We start from the raw sequence: 14,033 nt of genomic DNA, 5'->3' as shown, positions 1-14,033 counted from the left end.
CAGGCACACCTGCCTTCCGCCTGGCTTTTTTCCCTGCAAGTTCTCTCAGGTGATGCTGTCTCCACGCGGGGCGTCAGCCACGTGGCATCGTGGGTTCTGCCGTCCCACATGAGCCTGTCCCTAGTGGCGGGCATTCCCGTTAGCTTCTCACTTTTGCTCTTGTAAGCACAGGTACAGCTAACGTAGTGACTTCATCATTGCTTATGGTGTGAAGTTCATGGATACTCTTTAAAAGAAGTAGAGGGCTGAGCGTTGTGTATGCTACGGGTAGGAAAGCAGCCCTAGAGCAAGCTGCGGTGCCCTGAAGTCATCCGAGAAATAGGGCAACCCCCCCAAACTCACTGGAAGATTCTTAAGACATAAATCCACCAAAATCACAGCACAGCATGAAGCAGTATGACATATAGGATCACCTGTATGTCACGTTAATAAAACAAATATAGGGGGTTTTTTCTTAATTTTTAAAATTTTATTTATTTGAGAGAGGGAGATAATGAGAGTGAAAGCGTGAGTGGGGAGAGGGAGAAGCAGAGTCCCTGCTGAGCAGGAAGCCCAAAGCGTGGCTCGATCCCAGGACCCCGGAATCAAGACCCAAGCCATAAGCGGACACCCGATGGGCTGAGCCACCCAGGTGCCCCAAAATTGTAGTTGAAGTCACTTTTTAAAATAATTCCAGGGGCGCCTGGGTGGCTCAGTCATTAAGTGTCTGCCTTCAGCTCAGGTCGTGAGCTCAGGATCCTGGGATCAAGCCCCATGTTGGACTCCTTGCTCAGCAGGGAGTCTGCTTCTCCCTCTCCCACTCCCCCTGCTTGTGTTCCCTCTCTTGCTGTCTCCCTCTCTCTTGTCAGGTAAATAGATAAAATCTTGTAAAAAAAGAAAAAAAATTGTGATAGGGCGCCTGGGTGGCTCAGTGGGTTAAAGCTTCTGCCTGCAGCTCAGGTCATGATCTCAGGGTCCTGGGATCGAGTCCTGAGTCGGGACTTCCTCCTCCTCTCTCTCTCTCTCTGCCTGCCTCTGCCTACTTGTGATCTCTGTCTGTCAAATAAATAAATAAAATCTTTTAAAAAAAATAATGATAATAATAAATTGTGATAAAATAATTCCAGGTAGGATCATGGAATAGCCACGATATATAGGATTCTGGTTTTGTGTAGAGCTGTGCCATGTGCCTTTTCCCTTTATGTCCAGGAATGCGCGGTAGAAAGTGTGGGCTATAGGACCAGCCTCTGGTGGAAAGAAACAATTTTCTTACAATGTGGCAGCGACCTGACTCCTGTTCTGGGCCGGTGGGGTCGGGACCCACGCACCCCGTTTCGGATCAGTAGTTGCGGCCTGGCCCACCCTCGGACTCTCCGGCTGCGCGGGGGCTTATATGGCTCAGGCCGTGGGTCCCCGGGCAGAAGGGCTACTCGCAGAGGCTTGTGTGAGAAGCGTGTGGTCACAGATCGGAGTGGGTGTCCTCACACGGTGCTTCCGTCTCACTCCCAGGAATGCCAAGCAAGATGTGGATGACGAGTACGGCGTGTCCCAGGCCCTAGCTCGGGGCCTGCAGTCCTACTACGCGGTGGCGCACGCGGTCACTGAGCGAGTGGATAAGCAGTCGGCACTTATGGTCAATGGCGTCCTCAAGCAGTACCAGGTAAGGCCGGTGGGGACGCGGCCGCAGGCGGTGTCAAGGTTTCCCGCTGCGGTGGCTGCTGAAGCCACATTCTAGTCTCTGTCTGGACACTCGCTCTTCCCCTCTGAACCTCCAGTTCCCCATCGGGGAAGCAGGGGCCGGATCGGTTAGCTTCACCTCCAGGAGATGAAATTGTGCGGTCGATCAGCATCTGCTGGGCGCTTAATGTATGCAGGCCGAACAGGAGGCTGCTGCCCGCTGGCTTCTCATCCCTCAGTGACCCTAGTCAGCAGGTGCTTCCATCTCTGGGTTTGGTTGGGGCGGAGGACGATGAGGAACGGGGAGGTGCAGCGATTCCCCAAAATGACCGCTCAGGAGTGGCCAAGCCGGGGTGGGGCCTAGCCTGGGCGCACAGGTGCGCGGTGCATGGTCCCCGGAGCCCTGCCGAGCGTGGCACTGAGACTGGGGAGTGAGACGTCCAGAGCCTGCTTCCAGGTGGCCCTTCTAGGTAGAAACTTAGCTGTTCGGATGTGTCCCAGAAAAAGAGATCGGATCCTCTGTCACCAGCGCAGCAGCCCGGTGGTTCCGTAGGGTGAGGCCAAGAAGCCAAGGCATGGCTGCTGGAGAGCAAGATGCCAGCACTGCTGACGGCCGCAGGTGGTTCGCGGCTGGGCCGACCGCGCGCCCGGCCGCGCTGGTCTCTGCAGTGTGGACCGTGCTCTCAAGCCCAGCGAGGGCTTCAGTCCTGGCCGCTCGCCTCTCTCCTTGTAGATCAAGGGCTTGGAGTGGCTGGTGTCCCTGTACAACAACAACCTGAACGGCATCCTGGCCGACGAGATGGGCCTGGGCAAGACCATCCAGACCATCGCTCTCATCACGTACCTCATGGAGCACAAGCGGATCAACGGACCCTTTCTCATCATAGTACCTCTCTCGTAAGTGCTCTCGCCCCCGGTCCTGGAGTGTCCAGTGGGGAGGCCCTCCCTGTTGCTCGGGTTCACCTCATTAGCTCTTTAAAGACCCCCATCTCCAAATACAGCCCCATCCTGTGGGGGCTTGCGGTTACACGACTCAACCCCTGGCATCCTGCCTCCGGTCTCAGGTGGCGGGACAGGAGAAGGGCGGGTGAGGGAGTGCCCCCCAATCGTCCCTGTTGGGGCAGCTCTCACAACATGGCTTTGAGGTCTCCCTCAAGGGCGCCCCCCCCCCCCGTGACCAGCACATTCCATACAAGGTGTCTCGGGAGCCAGACAAGCTCCCACGAGCAGAGTGGAGCCCTAGCCATTTAAAGAGATACCCAGAACTCTTATTCTCTGGGGCACTGAGCTGTGTGGTCCCCATCCCACCCTGGCCCCGCAATCCTGACGCTTAGTGAGATGGGAAATGGGGCCTCTGTGATGGGAAATGGTAGCTACTGGCTACCTCCTCCAGGTAGGCAGCTCCCAGGGGGCCAGGATGGACCAGCCAAGCTGGGCATCCCTCTTCTGGCTCAGCACTGTCACAGTATGGTTCACCTGCCTCAGAGTTTTTCTAGAAGTCCTGGGGCTGGCTCATGGGCCCCCCTCAGGTTTCACATCATGCATGAAACCAGTCACAGGCCTGGGTACGGTCTACCCTGATGGGGCCAGGCCTCTGTAGTCTGCACTTGGCCTAGCCCTGGAGGGACTCCTGACCCCCACCTTCGGCCAGCACTCATCAGCGACTACTTCATCCTCGAATCAGCTGTCCAGGGGAGGAACAGGAAGCTGAGTGCTTATACCCCGATCCCACAGGAAATAAGATGGCCATGGCCCCAGAGCCCATACAGCCATGCTGGGGAGTCCCAGATCTCTCCCAGAATTTACTTGGAGAAGTTTATTTTTACCTTCTGCCTTCTCCTCCTCGTGGTCCTGTAAATTTGCTGCCCCTTCTGCCTTCTCCTCCTCGCGGTCCTGTAAATTTGCTGCCCTGCTAGGATCAGATCCGCATGAAGAGAGATTTGTTTGCACAGTGTGACAGAAGGTCCCAGCCTGAGGACAGATGGCCTTGCCACCTTTTCCCTCATACTCAGACCCAGCTTCCCAGCTTTCTGCTGTGCTTCCCTGTGCACTGTCCGCCGCCCACCAGTGACTAATGTCCCCCCTTAGCTCCGGTGTCCCCTCCTGAAGTGTGAAGCCTGACATGATTTCCACCAGAACAGTTCACTCCATGCTATCCTACAGTGTGGGTGTTTTGTTTATGACTTCTTGTTTTGAAATTATTTCGCTCATAAACAATTATAAAAATAGAATCAAGATTTCCTGCATTCCTCTTTATCAGCTTCCCCTGTCATTCCTAATTCCAGGACCATTATAAAGACAACTGGCCTCCATTAATGGTGTGCCTGTCAGTTTCCCCATGTAATCTTAGGAGTTTTCCTTTGTAATTTGTACGTTCCGGCTGGCGAGGCACTTAGAGACCATGGAAAGGTCCCGTTTCTCATCATACTTTCCCCAGAGATTTCCACGTTTGTCAGATGAGTCTGGCTTGAGACCCTCTTCCCCTATGGGAAGGGCCAGTCGTGGCTTTCTTTCTATTGTTCCTCCCACATGTGTGGGAGAACCACTCTCAGGAAGAACTGTGCCTTCTCCGGGTATTAATTTATGTAACTCTCTTTGAAGTGGCAGAATGGACACATTCATAATTTTGTTGCTTATCCCAGATCTGGCCTGGGGACACTCTTCAGGTTGGTTTCCTGGTTCCACATCCCAGTCATTGTATCGTGGTGGTTTGCTTTTAGAATAGTTTGAGCTTTACCGGAAAGCTGCAGAGGTACTCCCGAGGGCTCCATGCGCCCTCCCCCAGGTCCCCTGTCGATAACATCTCACATGACTGTGGGTCATTTGTCACAGCTCAGGAATCAGCGGGCACATTACTGTTAACTAAGCTCCAGACTTGAATCAGTGTTCACTACTTTTCTTTTTTTTTTTTTTTTTAAGATTTTATTTATTTATTTGTCAGAGACAGAGGGAGAGAGCGAGTGAGCACAGGCAGACAGAGAGGCAGGCAGAGTCAGAGGGAGAAGCAGGCTCCCTGCCAAGCAAGGAGCCCGATGTGGGACTCGATCCCAGGACCCTGGGATCATGACCTGAGCCGAAGGCAGCTGCTTAACCAACTGAGCCACCCAGGCGTCCCAGTGTTCACTACTTTTCTCCCAACATCCCTTTGCCATGCCAGGATCCCGTACGGCCTTCAGTCTTCTTGTAGCTGTCGCCCTGTGTGGTCTGCAAGTGCTCCTTGCTTTCCATGTTTTTGTTAACCTTGGTGGCTTTGAGGAGGATGAGTCAGATGTCCCTCAGTCTGGGTCCATCCGGTGATTTTCTCCTGCTTGGATAGGATGGTGGGCGTGAGGGCCAAAGAACACCGGGGTGAAGGGCCTTTGTCGTCATTTCCAAGGCCGTTGCTGTCCATGTGCCTTATTCCTTGTAATGTTGACCTTGAGCACATGGTTGAGGTTTGCCCTGTGCGGTTACTCTTTCTCCTCCTTCCATACACTGTGTTGAGGAGCAGTCCCCAAGCTCAGCACCCACGTGAGCGGGCAGTTGAGCTCTACCTCCTTGAGGGGCAAATAGCTGTGTAAATCCTTTAGGATTCTTCTGTACAGAAGATAGATTTCTTTTACCCATATGTTAATTTAGTCATTTATGTCCGTGGTCTTATTTTACACTCTGGTCTGCATACCACTATTAGTTCATCCTGTTCTTATGGGTACTTATTTTACACTCTGGTCTGCATACCATTATTAGTTCATCCTGTTCTCGAATCATTCCAGCGTTTGCCATGGAGAGCTTTTAGGTGGCTACTCTGTCCCTTTGACATGGCCCCATTGTTGTGGGGTTTTGAGACACGCCTTTGTATTTTGGCACCCAAAGATGCTCCCAGCTCGACTTGTACACCTGTCTGAGGCCCAGAATCAGGCATTTCTCTGAGAAGCTGTGGTCTCTGTTCTTACAGAACAGTATTAGAAACCAAGAGCTGGGCGCTGGGGGTGCCCCTTGCTTCTGATCTTACTGGCAGGCCCTGTCAGTGGATGGCACTAGGAAATAGACGGATGTGTTTACCTAACGGGATTTGTGTTTAGTGGTGCCAACAGCTGTCTCTGACTCAGCTAGAACTGGAGAGCTCCTTCTAGCTTCTCTTTTTCTTTGTTCATGCACGGTATTTATGTTCGGCTGTGTGTGCGTATGCAGCACTTTCCGAACAGTTAATCCGCGCAAAACAAATTTACCAATTAGAGTACAGTGTTTGGATCCAGTTTGCTTTGTCTTTTGGCACAGTTTCCAGTCAAAATCCCTTTTCCCAAGATTATTTAAATTGGCTTCAGTCTGTTGATTTTCAAGCCTTTTTACACCCGTGTTCCACCCGGACAAGGGTCTGGGCCATCGAATGACACCCCTTAGAGGCCAGAAGGGCTCCTTTGGCCCGAGGGAGCATTTAAGACGGCGAGGATTCAGCTGTCCCATCCATCTGTTCAGACGATCACCCATCGACCATGAGTTCGCTTATCCTGCCTCCCGCTAGACTCTGACTCCCAGCCTAGCTCCTCAGTCTCCCCCGCCCCTGACTCTCTCGCTCTTCTCCCCTCCTACTACAGACGTTCCTCACACTTCACATTTTGGCCCTCAGCTTCTTTCTTGGTGCCCTGTCTGCCCTTGCTCTGTACAATAGAATTTGGGCTTCACTGACTGTACCAGGGCAATCTTTCTGACCATTGGTAATACCTCATCTGAGGCAGGCCCAGGGGCTCCAAGATGCCAGGACCCAGGCTTCTAGAGATTTCTGCTCATTCACCCTTAATTATGACTTTTGCCTTTCACCTTCTTACCTCATGGTTGCAATATGGCTGCACTGCCTCCATCATTTCATCTAGGTTCCCAGGTTGGTAGACAAGGCAAAGAGCAGCTGGTTCTCCCTTCTCTCCACCCTCCTTTGAGAGCTCCCCCCGCCCCCACTTTCACCCCAGCAACTTGAGCGTTATCTCATTGGCTCCAGTGACGTCCAGCTGGTTGCCCCAGCTTCTGAAGAGCCTGAGAGCTAGGGGCTTAAGGTGAAGACAGCACCACCCTCAGTGAAACTTCTTGCCACAGGGAGCTGGGTGAGCCACGAGCAGTCTCTGCCGCTAGGCCTTTGAGTCCTGTCTTTACAAACTACCCAGACTAGACTTTTTGAGTAAGTTCCCTTTCTTACCGAAAACTGAATATCCCAGTTTTTCTCAGGGAACTCACTCTCTGGGAAGTTGGCCTTGTTGTTGTCACCCTCACCCAAGGCTCTGTCTCTTGTCCAGGTGAATTGTTTCCCATCTGCCTTCCACCTTCCGCATGCCTGCCCGTTTCTCTCTGTCCTGCTCCTCCTAGCCTTGCTTGTCCCATGGAGGCGGATGAGAGTCCGTGCTCCCACCCTGCACGCAGTCCTCCGGCCCTCCACCTGAGCCCAGCGTGCCCTCACCGTCCCCACTGGCTCTCACCGGGCAAGAGCCTGCAGTGGCTGGCCATTTTCATTGCCAGGTGGCACAGAGAACCTGCGGTGTCCCCCGTGCTCCCCGACATCCCCAGCAGACCCTCTAGCACGGCTCAAGCCTCTAAAATGAGGCACTGTGAGTCCGCAGATTTCCCAGCAGCAGGTCCGCAGCGCACGGCGTGTTCTCAGAGGGGCCTGGGACCCTACAGCAGTGACAGGGCTGGTCGTCCAGGTTCAGCCCCTGGGTCTCGCCTTCTGCAGCCACCTGGCTCCTGCTGCCCTAGCGGCAGCTGCCCCTGTACCTGCTGCCGCATCTCTGTGTCCCTGGTCCTCTCACCCAGGGTGTGACACCCCCCTTCCCCCAGATGGTCAGTTACTTGGCCGGCTCTGAGTGTCACGGCCACATTGGCCTCGTGCCCCAGTGGACGTTGGCGTAGACGGGAGCTGTTGATGAAGGAGTTAGAACCTGATTGTCCCTTCCTTGTTTCCGTCAGCACGCTGTCAAACTGGGCATACGAATTTGACAAGTGGGCCCCCTCTGTGGTGAAGGTGTCTTACAAGGTAGGTCACAGCCTGAAGAGATGGAGGTGCGTGAGGGTGGGGTGGGAGTGGGAGGTACAGATGAGCCAGGAGGGAGTCCACTTCCAGGAGTGCTGGGCGCACATGCATACGTTTTCCTGTGTTGTACTCATGGGGTTGTGCTCTCCGTGCGGGGTGTGGATCATTCATTTATTTCCGAGGAATGCGTTTGTAAATGGGGCCACGCAGTCAATTGGTGGAATCTGGTGACATCAGCGCTTTCACTGGAAGATTTCATTATTGTCCCCGGAGCTTCGTTAAAACTCATTCCTGTAGGACGCCTGCCTATATTCTGTAGGACAGGGGACTTGTGGGCCATACCTAGATCGATTCACTCCATGAGGTAGAGACTGATTGTGCCTCTTACCTTAGGGAAACAGAGGCAGAAGGGGCAGCCGTCATGCAGTCAGGTTGTGTCCCTGCCTTCCAGGCTCCTGGGTGCAGGCTTTTCACCCTGTGCTTTGAGGCTGTCCACCACATGATGGGGAGGAGGGGGTCCCGACACCGGGAACGGTGTGTGCAGGGAGAACTCAGTGCATTCAAGGAGCCAAGGAGAGTTCTGCCGGCAAGAGCTTTATGGGACACACTGAAATTCAGTCAGTCTGGAATGTGAGCCTGGAGAAAGCACTGGGTTTATAGAGCCTGGGGCCCTGGTCACGTGGGTCAGGAGTTTGGAGCTGGGGAGGGTCGGGCAGGTTTGCTAACTGTAGCTGGAGCTACATCAGGAACGGGTCTGCCCGGCTGCGCTCGCAGGGGAAGCCATGCGAGGAGGCAGCACGCTGGTGTCCAGCTAGGAGGCCTGGGAAGAGGATGAAGCACGGAGACCAGGGCGGGTGTGGAGCAGACAGCAAGCTTCCCCGAGGCTCTGGGCTGCCCGTGGCCCACATGCCTTTCTCCTCTCCCTGCAGTTGCCACTCTGCATGGCGGGCTTGGAGGACAGCCCTGCAGCCTTGCCTAGCACCTTGCCACGGCAGCCACCGTAGCCCCGGGAGGCTGAGACATCTTGCATTCTCTCCCTCACAGGGTTCTCCAGCAGCCAGACGTGCTTTCGTCCCCCAGCTCCGAAGTGGCAAGTTCAATGTCTTGCTGACGACTTACGAGTACATCATTAAGGATAAGCACATCCTTGCGAAGGTAGCGTGTCCCTGTGTAAAACACAGAAGGCCCCCCGTGCTCACATGCTGTCAGTGAACACGTGAGCCAGAGTTAGCCTGCGTGTGTCACGCGGACCAGCTCCTCAGAGCTTCTGCCCAATTGATTCATCACATTCAGTGTCTCCCGACCTGTCAGCCCTACCGTTGTTGTTCCTGGCAGGGTTACAGTGAGGCCAACGTGGTCTCTGCCTGACCCTAGTCAGGGACGGCCTTTCGTCCCTGCTAGCCGTGCCAGCCCCACCACAGCCCTCAGGACACCAGCCCGCCAAGCAGGTGTGATTTCGGCATTCAGAGCTGAGACTCTGAGGCCCTTTGTGTTCTGTCGGCCTTGAGCTCCTGGGCTGGCACGCATTTGGTGGGGCTTATGCAGGCCTAGGAGCCTGCTAATGGGCATAGGTGTGGAGTCAGATGATCAGTGAATCACTGAGACCATGCCTTGACCCAGATGTAAGACAGGCAAGCTTCCTGGCCTGCAGAAAGGCTGAAGATGACACATCTGTGTGACCGCTCACCATCCGGTAGAGAGCAGGTCAAGGGATCGTTTTTTGACCCAGGGCTGGAAGTGTTCACAAGTCATCTCTGGGGCTTGATCACTGGGATGATTTGGGGTGCTTCGTCTCGATCTCCAAGCTTAAAGATAGGGAAACAGAGGCCCAGGTTGCTGGGGTCTACTGAGCAGGCCCTTCCCCTTGGGCTTGTGGTGTGGGTACACCCCTCTGACTTGGCGCAAGGCCTGGCGCATCCCAAGCCCAAGAAGTAGGCTCTGAAAATCCTTATCTGACAACGTCATTAGTGAATGTCAAGGCCAAGAGACGGCGATTCCTTGTGGGAGATGGTTGTCTTGTTCTTGCCTTGGTCAGCTCAGCCCTTTCCACCCTGGGCGTCTGACACACACACTGCCTCACTCAGGCCTCACTATGCCCACAGGTGGTGGAAACTGAGGCCCAGAGTAGTTCGGAGGCTCATCGTGGGGTTCTACAGACCTAAACTATGCTTCAGACCTAGGGTTTCCACCTGCATACTCACCCTCCCTCTGAGGCTCGACCTTGAGCCCCGTGTCTGTCGGTCCTGTAGCCACCAGCAGGCTCTGGGCACGGCCCCCGCCCTTGGGGCTCACAGCCCGAATTTACCTGTGCCGCTCCTCTTTGGAGGCACAGCCTGATGCTTGGAAAATGTACCCGCTCTGAGCCATATTCCCTGTAGATCCCCCCCAAACACCCAGGGCCCTGTCTAATCAGTGGGGCGGGGGGTTATTTGGAGGATTTTTCTGTGCTATGTACGAACACAGGGAATTTGGGGGAAAAGCAGAGTGCGGTTCTGCAGCTTGCAGTGTTCACCCGATAGCAGGTCAAGGGCCTGTCTCCCGTGTGTCCGTCTGCACCCCACGCTTCATAGAGGCGGTGCCATAGAGCTGTCAACTGGTGAGCCAGTCCCTCTTGTCAGGGGACCTTGTCAGGCTCTGGTTCTTCACCTGAATATGCCATTCCATCTGGATACTTGCCTGGTGCAGGGGGGGAATTCCAGCCACGGTGGAGGCCGACCTGCCCCTCTGACCGCTTGCTCTTGGCCCCGCAGATCCGTTGGAAGTACATGATCGTTGACGAAGGCCACCGAATGAAAAACCATCACTGCAAGCTGACGCAGGTCCTCAACACGCACTACGTGGCCCCTCGCCGCCTGCTGCTGACGGGCACGCCGCTGCAGAACAAGCTCCCCGAACTCTGGGCGCTCCTCAACTTCCTACTGCCCACCATCTTCAAGAGCTGCAGCACCTTCGAGCAGTGGTTCAACGCGCCCTTCGCCATGACCGGAGAAAAGGTGCGTGTGCGGCAGGCCACGTGCGGGCAGTCGTGCGGGGATGGGGCGCCGTGGCCGGGGCCATGCGGAGAGGAACTTCCCACGGGCACGGGGCTAGGCTCAGGAGCTGCTTGCGGGTGTCTGCTGATGGCCTGGGGCCGAAGGCCGTGTGTTCGTGGAGCAAGGCTACGTTTGCCCTGAGACTGATGGGCACAAATCAAGAGAGTGGATTCTGGGGAGTCTTTCGGGGCTTCCCTGACCCGGTGCCTCAGGCCCAGGGAGGGCACAGCCGGGAATCTGGCTCTGAGGTAGCTCTGGGGCTGGCAGGGCACAGCTGGGGCCCCCAGGGTCCTGTGGGTCCCTCTAGAGAGTTCACATTTCACGCTAAGGGCAGCAGGAGGCTCAGAAAGTTTCCATCAGGGGAGCAACGTGGTCAGCTTCCGTAGATTTTGTTTTTAAAAAGTGCTCTGACCAGTGTCTCTCGATGTCTGTCTGGCCGTGGGTGGCATCGTCGGCCTAAAAGCTGGACTACGGTGCATGTGCCGTCGGGGGCCCGGTCTTTGTTCTCTTGTTGTGAGCCTCCCTTGCTGCTGGGGTTTGAGGGGGGTTTGTGGGCAGCTCGTGTTTTCGGTGGAAGGAGGCTGAGGGGCTGGAGCCTGTGGCTGAGGAACTGGGTGCATTTGCCGAGGTTGGGGGTAGCCGAGGAGCACCACTGCCCACGGTGGCTGGGCTCCCCGGTGCTGCCACTCCCTGGCCCAGGCAGCTGGTTCCTGACTGTCAGGTCCCGGCCAGCTGGGGCCACCTTACCGTCATCCAAGAGGTACCCAATCCTTGGCCCCCATGGAGACAGGAGCCCTCCTGAAGGAGAAAGCGTGGCTTTTCCAAGAGTCTCCAAAGAGGCGCTCCCAGTGTTCCGACTTCAAGGAGCCTCGACGGAGCAAATGTTCTTATTTTGTTTACTTTGAAGTTTAGGGAAAGTTCGAAAGTTCTACTGAGAGATGATCAGGGGACCCAGGGAAGATAAGTTTAAGTGTGGTTTGTTTGACTTTTCTCTTAACTTTTAAAAGTTGAACTTCGTGGCAGAGTATTCAATGCCTTGGGAGAGCAGCATTTCTTGGGCTCTCTCCCGCCAGGCTGAAAGGAGAGGATTTGGGGCTCCAGCGACCGCCTCCACGACGACTACCCATTTCACACGGTGGTTCTTTTTTTAAGATTTTATTTATTCATTTGACAGAGAGATAGCACAAATCGGCAGAGTGGTAGGCGGAGGGAGAGGGGGAAGCAGGTTCTCTGCTCAGCAGGGAGCCTGATGTGGGGCTTGATCCCAGGACCCTGGGATCATGACCTGAGCCGAAGGCAGAGGCTTAACCCACTGAGCCCCCCAAGTGCCCCACACCCAGTGGTTCTGTGAACGTGGAGTTCTCCACCTTCCGATTGGATGTGTTGGCAGGTTTCCAGACACATGAGATTATATCACTCTTGGGGAAACAACCAAGTATCCTGTGTGTTTCTTTTCATGAGGCCTGTGGGACCTGGTTCCCTGGAGCCTTGGTTTCTATCTTCTAAGAATTCTGTGGAAGGCCCCAGGTCCCTGCAGTTGTCCACAGGAAGAGGGCGCCCCACCAAGGCCCGTAAAGCGTAAGGCAGTCTGAAACGGAGGCGCTGAGGGCAGGACGACTCCAGATGACCCTTCTTCACATCCCCGGCTCCTTCCTTTGGAAGTAACCTTGGTTTGCTTGTCTCATGGGGGTGCCAGGTGGACCTGAACGAGGAGGAGACGATTCTCATCATCCGTCGTCTCCACAAAGTGCTGCGGCCCTTCCTGCTCCGGCGGCTGAAGAAGGAAGTCGAAGCCCAGTTGCCCGAGAAGGTAATGGACAGTTCGGAGCAGACGGAGCCACAGTGCGGTGTCGGGCCCGGGGTGTTCCCGCGGTGGGCCCTGTCCGGCGGCGCTGCAGCGGTCCAGGGTGTGTTCTCTCGTGGCCCTGGTTTTGCTTCACTTGGTCGTGTCCGTGTGACATGAGGATGGCCACTCTCGCCCTGGCTCTGTAACGTGGAGACAGGTGTGTCTGAGATCAGGGAAGCCCCCTGTGGGCCCGATGCCTGGTGGGGGGTCCCATCCCACTGCACCTGCAGTGCTTAGCAGCTGTGGGCTGCTCGTGGGCCTGCTCACACCCAGGATGGCTCTGGCTGCTCGCTCTGGGTCCCAGTCCCCTGGCTGTCCCACCAGGGCACCCTCTCCTCTCCCCCGACTCGGGCAGGCAGTACTTGCCCTTGGTTCCCAGCAAGCTGGAGAGGAGTTTTGGGAAGGTAGCCAGGTTTCCCCTTTGGGACCAGGACATCCCCTCCACGCTTCTCTTTCCCAGTGCACCTACCGTAGCCTGCTTCCCATTGTTCCCCTGCGGAGGGGGCTCCTTACCGTCCTCCCTGGTGCCCTCATCCAAGTCCCATCCTGGGGTCCCGGGTGCTTCTGAGAGGCTCATAGACCAGACATGGGCACCGGCTGGGCATTCGGCTCAGGGAGTCTCTGGTCTCACTGGTGACACATGTCCCCTGCAGGTGGAATACGTCATCAAGTGTGACATGTCTGCGCTCCAGCGTGTGCTCTACCGGCACATGCAGGCCAAGGGGGTGCTGCTCACCGATGGCTCCGAGAAGGACAAGAAGGTTAGCTGTGGGCCCCTCCCTTTCCCCATCCAAATGTCCAAGGCCGCTGGGGCTGGGGCTCGAGCACCCTGTCACCTGCAGGGCCTTCCGCCTCCTTGGAGTTGACTGTGGAGCTCAGGGCCCGATCTGGTGGTGATCACAAGGGCCTCAGCCGTAGTTCAGTCACAGCTGGGGGGGAACAGCCTCGTTCAGTAAGGCTGACGGGTCAGGGGCTGGTGGCTCATCTCCAGGGAGTCCCCCAAGACCCTCCCAGTCTGTCACTCTCCGGTGTCCTCTGCTTATGAAATGCTGGCCTCCTGCAGGTGCATCCGTCCGTAGGGCGGAGGCCAGCATGAACCCCGCAGAGTTAGAATGTTCTCCGGAGCCTCACCATCCTGGCTGGAACATAGCCGGCTCAACAGCCATGCCCCTAAGCCCCTTTGCCTTGTTACTAAGTGAGCTTGAGGTGATGTGCGGTGAGGACTGGGCGGGCTGCCGTCTCCTGGGACCGCTCTGAGGTCGCAGACTCCTCCCGCCCCAGCTCACCTCATCGAGACAGAGATGTCCTCCTGGGTCCCTTGATTCTGCGTCCCATGCTTCAGGCTCGGCCCCGCCTCCCCATGTCTTCCTTTCCCTGTGTTCTTCGGGCCCTTTCTCACCGGAGGGTGCAGCAGCATGTTTCTGGGTCACTTCTCAGCCTGCAGCCAGCACCCACCCCCGCACCCTTCCTCTCTCTGTAGCCAGAAATCTTAAGTCGTCGTGTC

General features: G+C 55.9%; 1 protein-coding gene across 6 annotated transcripts in view; it reads left to right on the top strand.

Annotated features, from left to right (window-relative positions):
* SMARCA4 (SWI/SNF related, matrix associated, actin dependent regulator of chromatin, subfamily a, member 4) overlaps positions 1 to 14,033 on the top strand; it is a 93,008-nt gene that overhangs the window by 45,837 nt on the left and 33,138 nt on the right. For all 6 annotated transcript variants that reach the window (XM_044254182.1, XM_044254186.1, XM_044254185.1 and 3 more), the window contains exons 15-21: positions 1,489 to 1,639; positions 2,390 to 2,553; positions 7,588 to 7,654; positions 8,696 to 8,806; positions 10,402 to 10,644; positions 12,380 to 12,493; positions 13,183 to 13,290. In XM_044254182.1, coding sequence (XP_044110117.1) covers positions 1,489 to 1,639; positions 2,390 to 2,553; positions 7,588 to 7,654; positions 8,696 to 8,806; positions 10,402 to 10,644; positions 12,380 to 12,493; positions 13,183 to 13,290 — 958 coding nt within the window. The remainder of the gene's footprint in view (positions 1 to 1,488; positions 1,640 to 2,389; positions 2,554 to 7,587; positions 7,655 to 8,695; positions 8,807 to 10,401; positions 10,645 to 12,379; positions 12,494 to 13,182; positions 13,291 to 14,033) is intronic.

This window comes from Neovison vison, chromosome 6 (assembly GCF_020171115.1).
Source record: "Neovison vison isolate M4711 chromosome 6, ASM_NN_V1, whole genome shotgun sequence".
NCBI classification, from domain to species: domain Eukaryota; kingdom Metazoa; phylum Chordata; class Mammalia; order Carnivora; family Mustelidae; genus Neogale; species Neogale vison.
The sequence above is the reverse complement of the archived record's forward strand: the minus strand, read 5'-3'. Positions and strand labels throughout refer to the sequence as shown.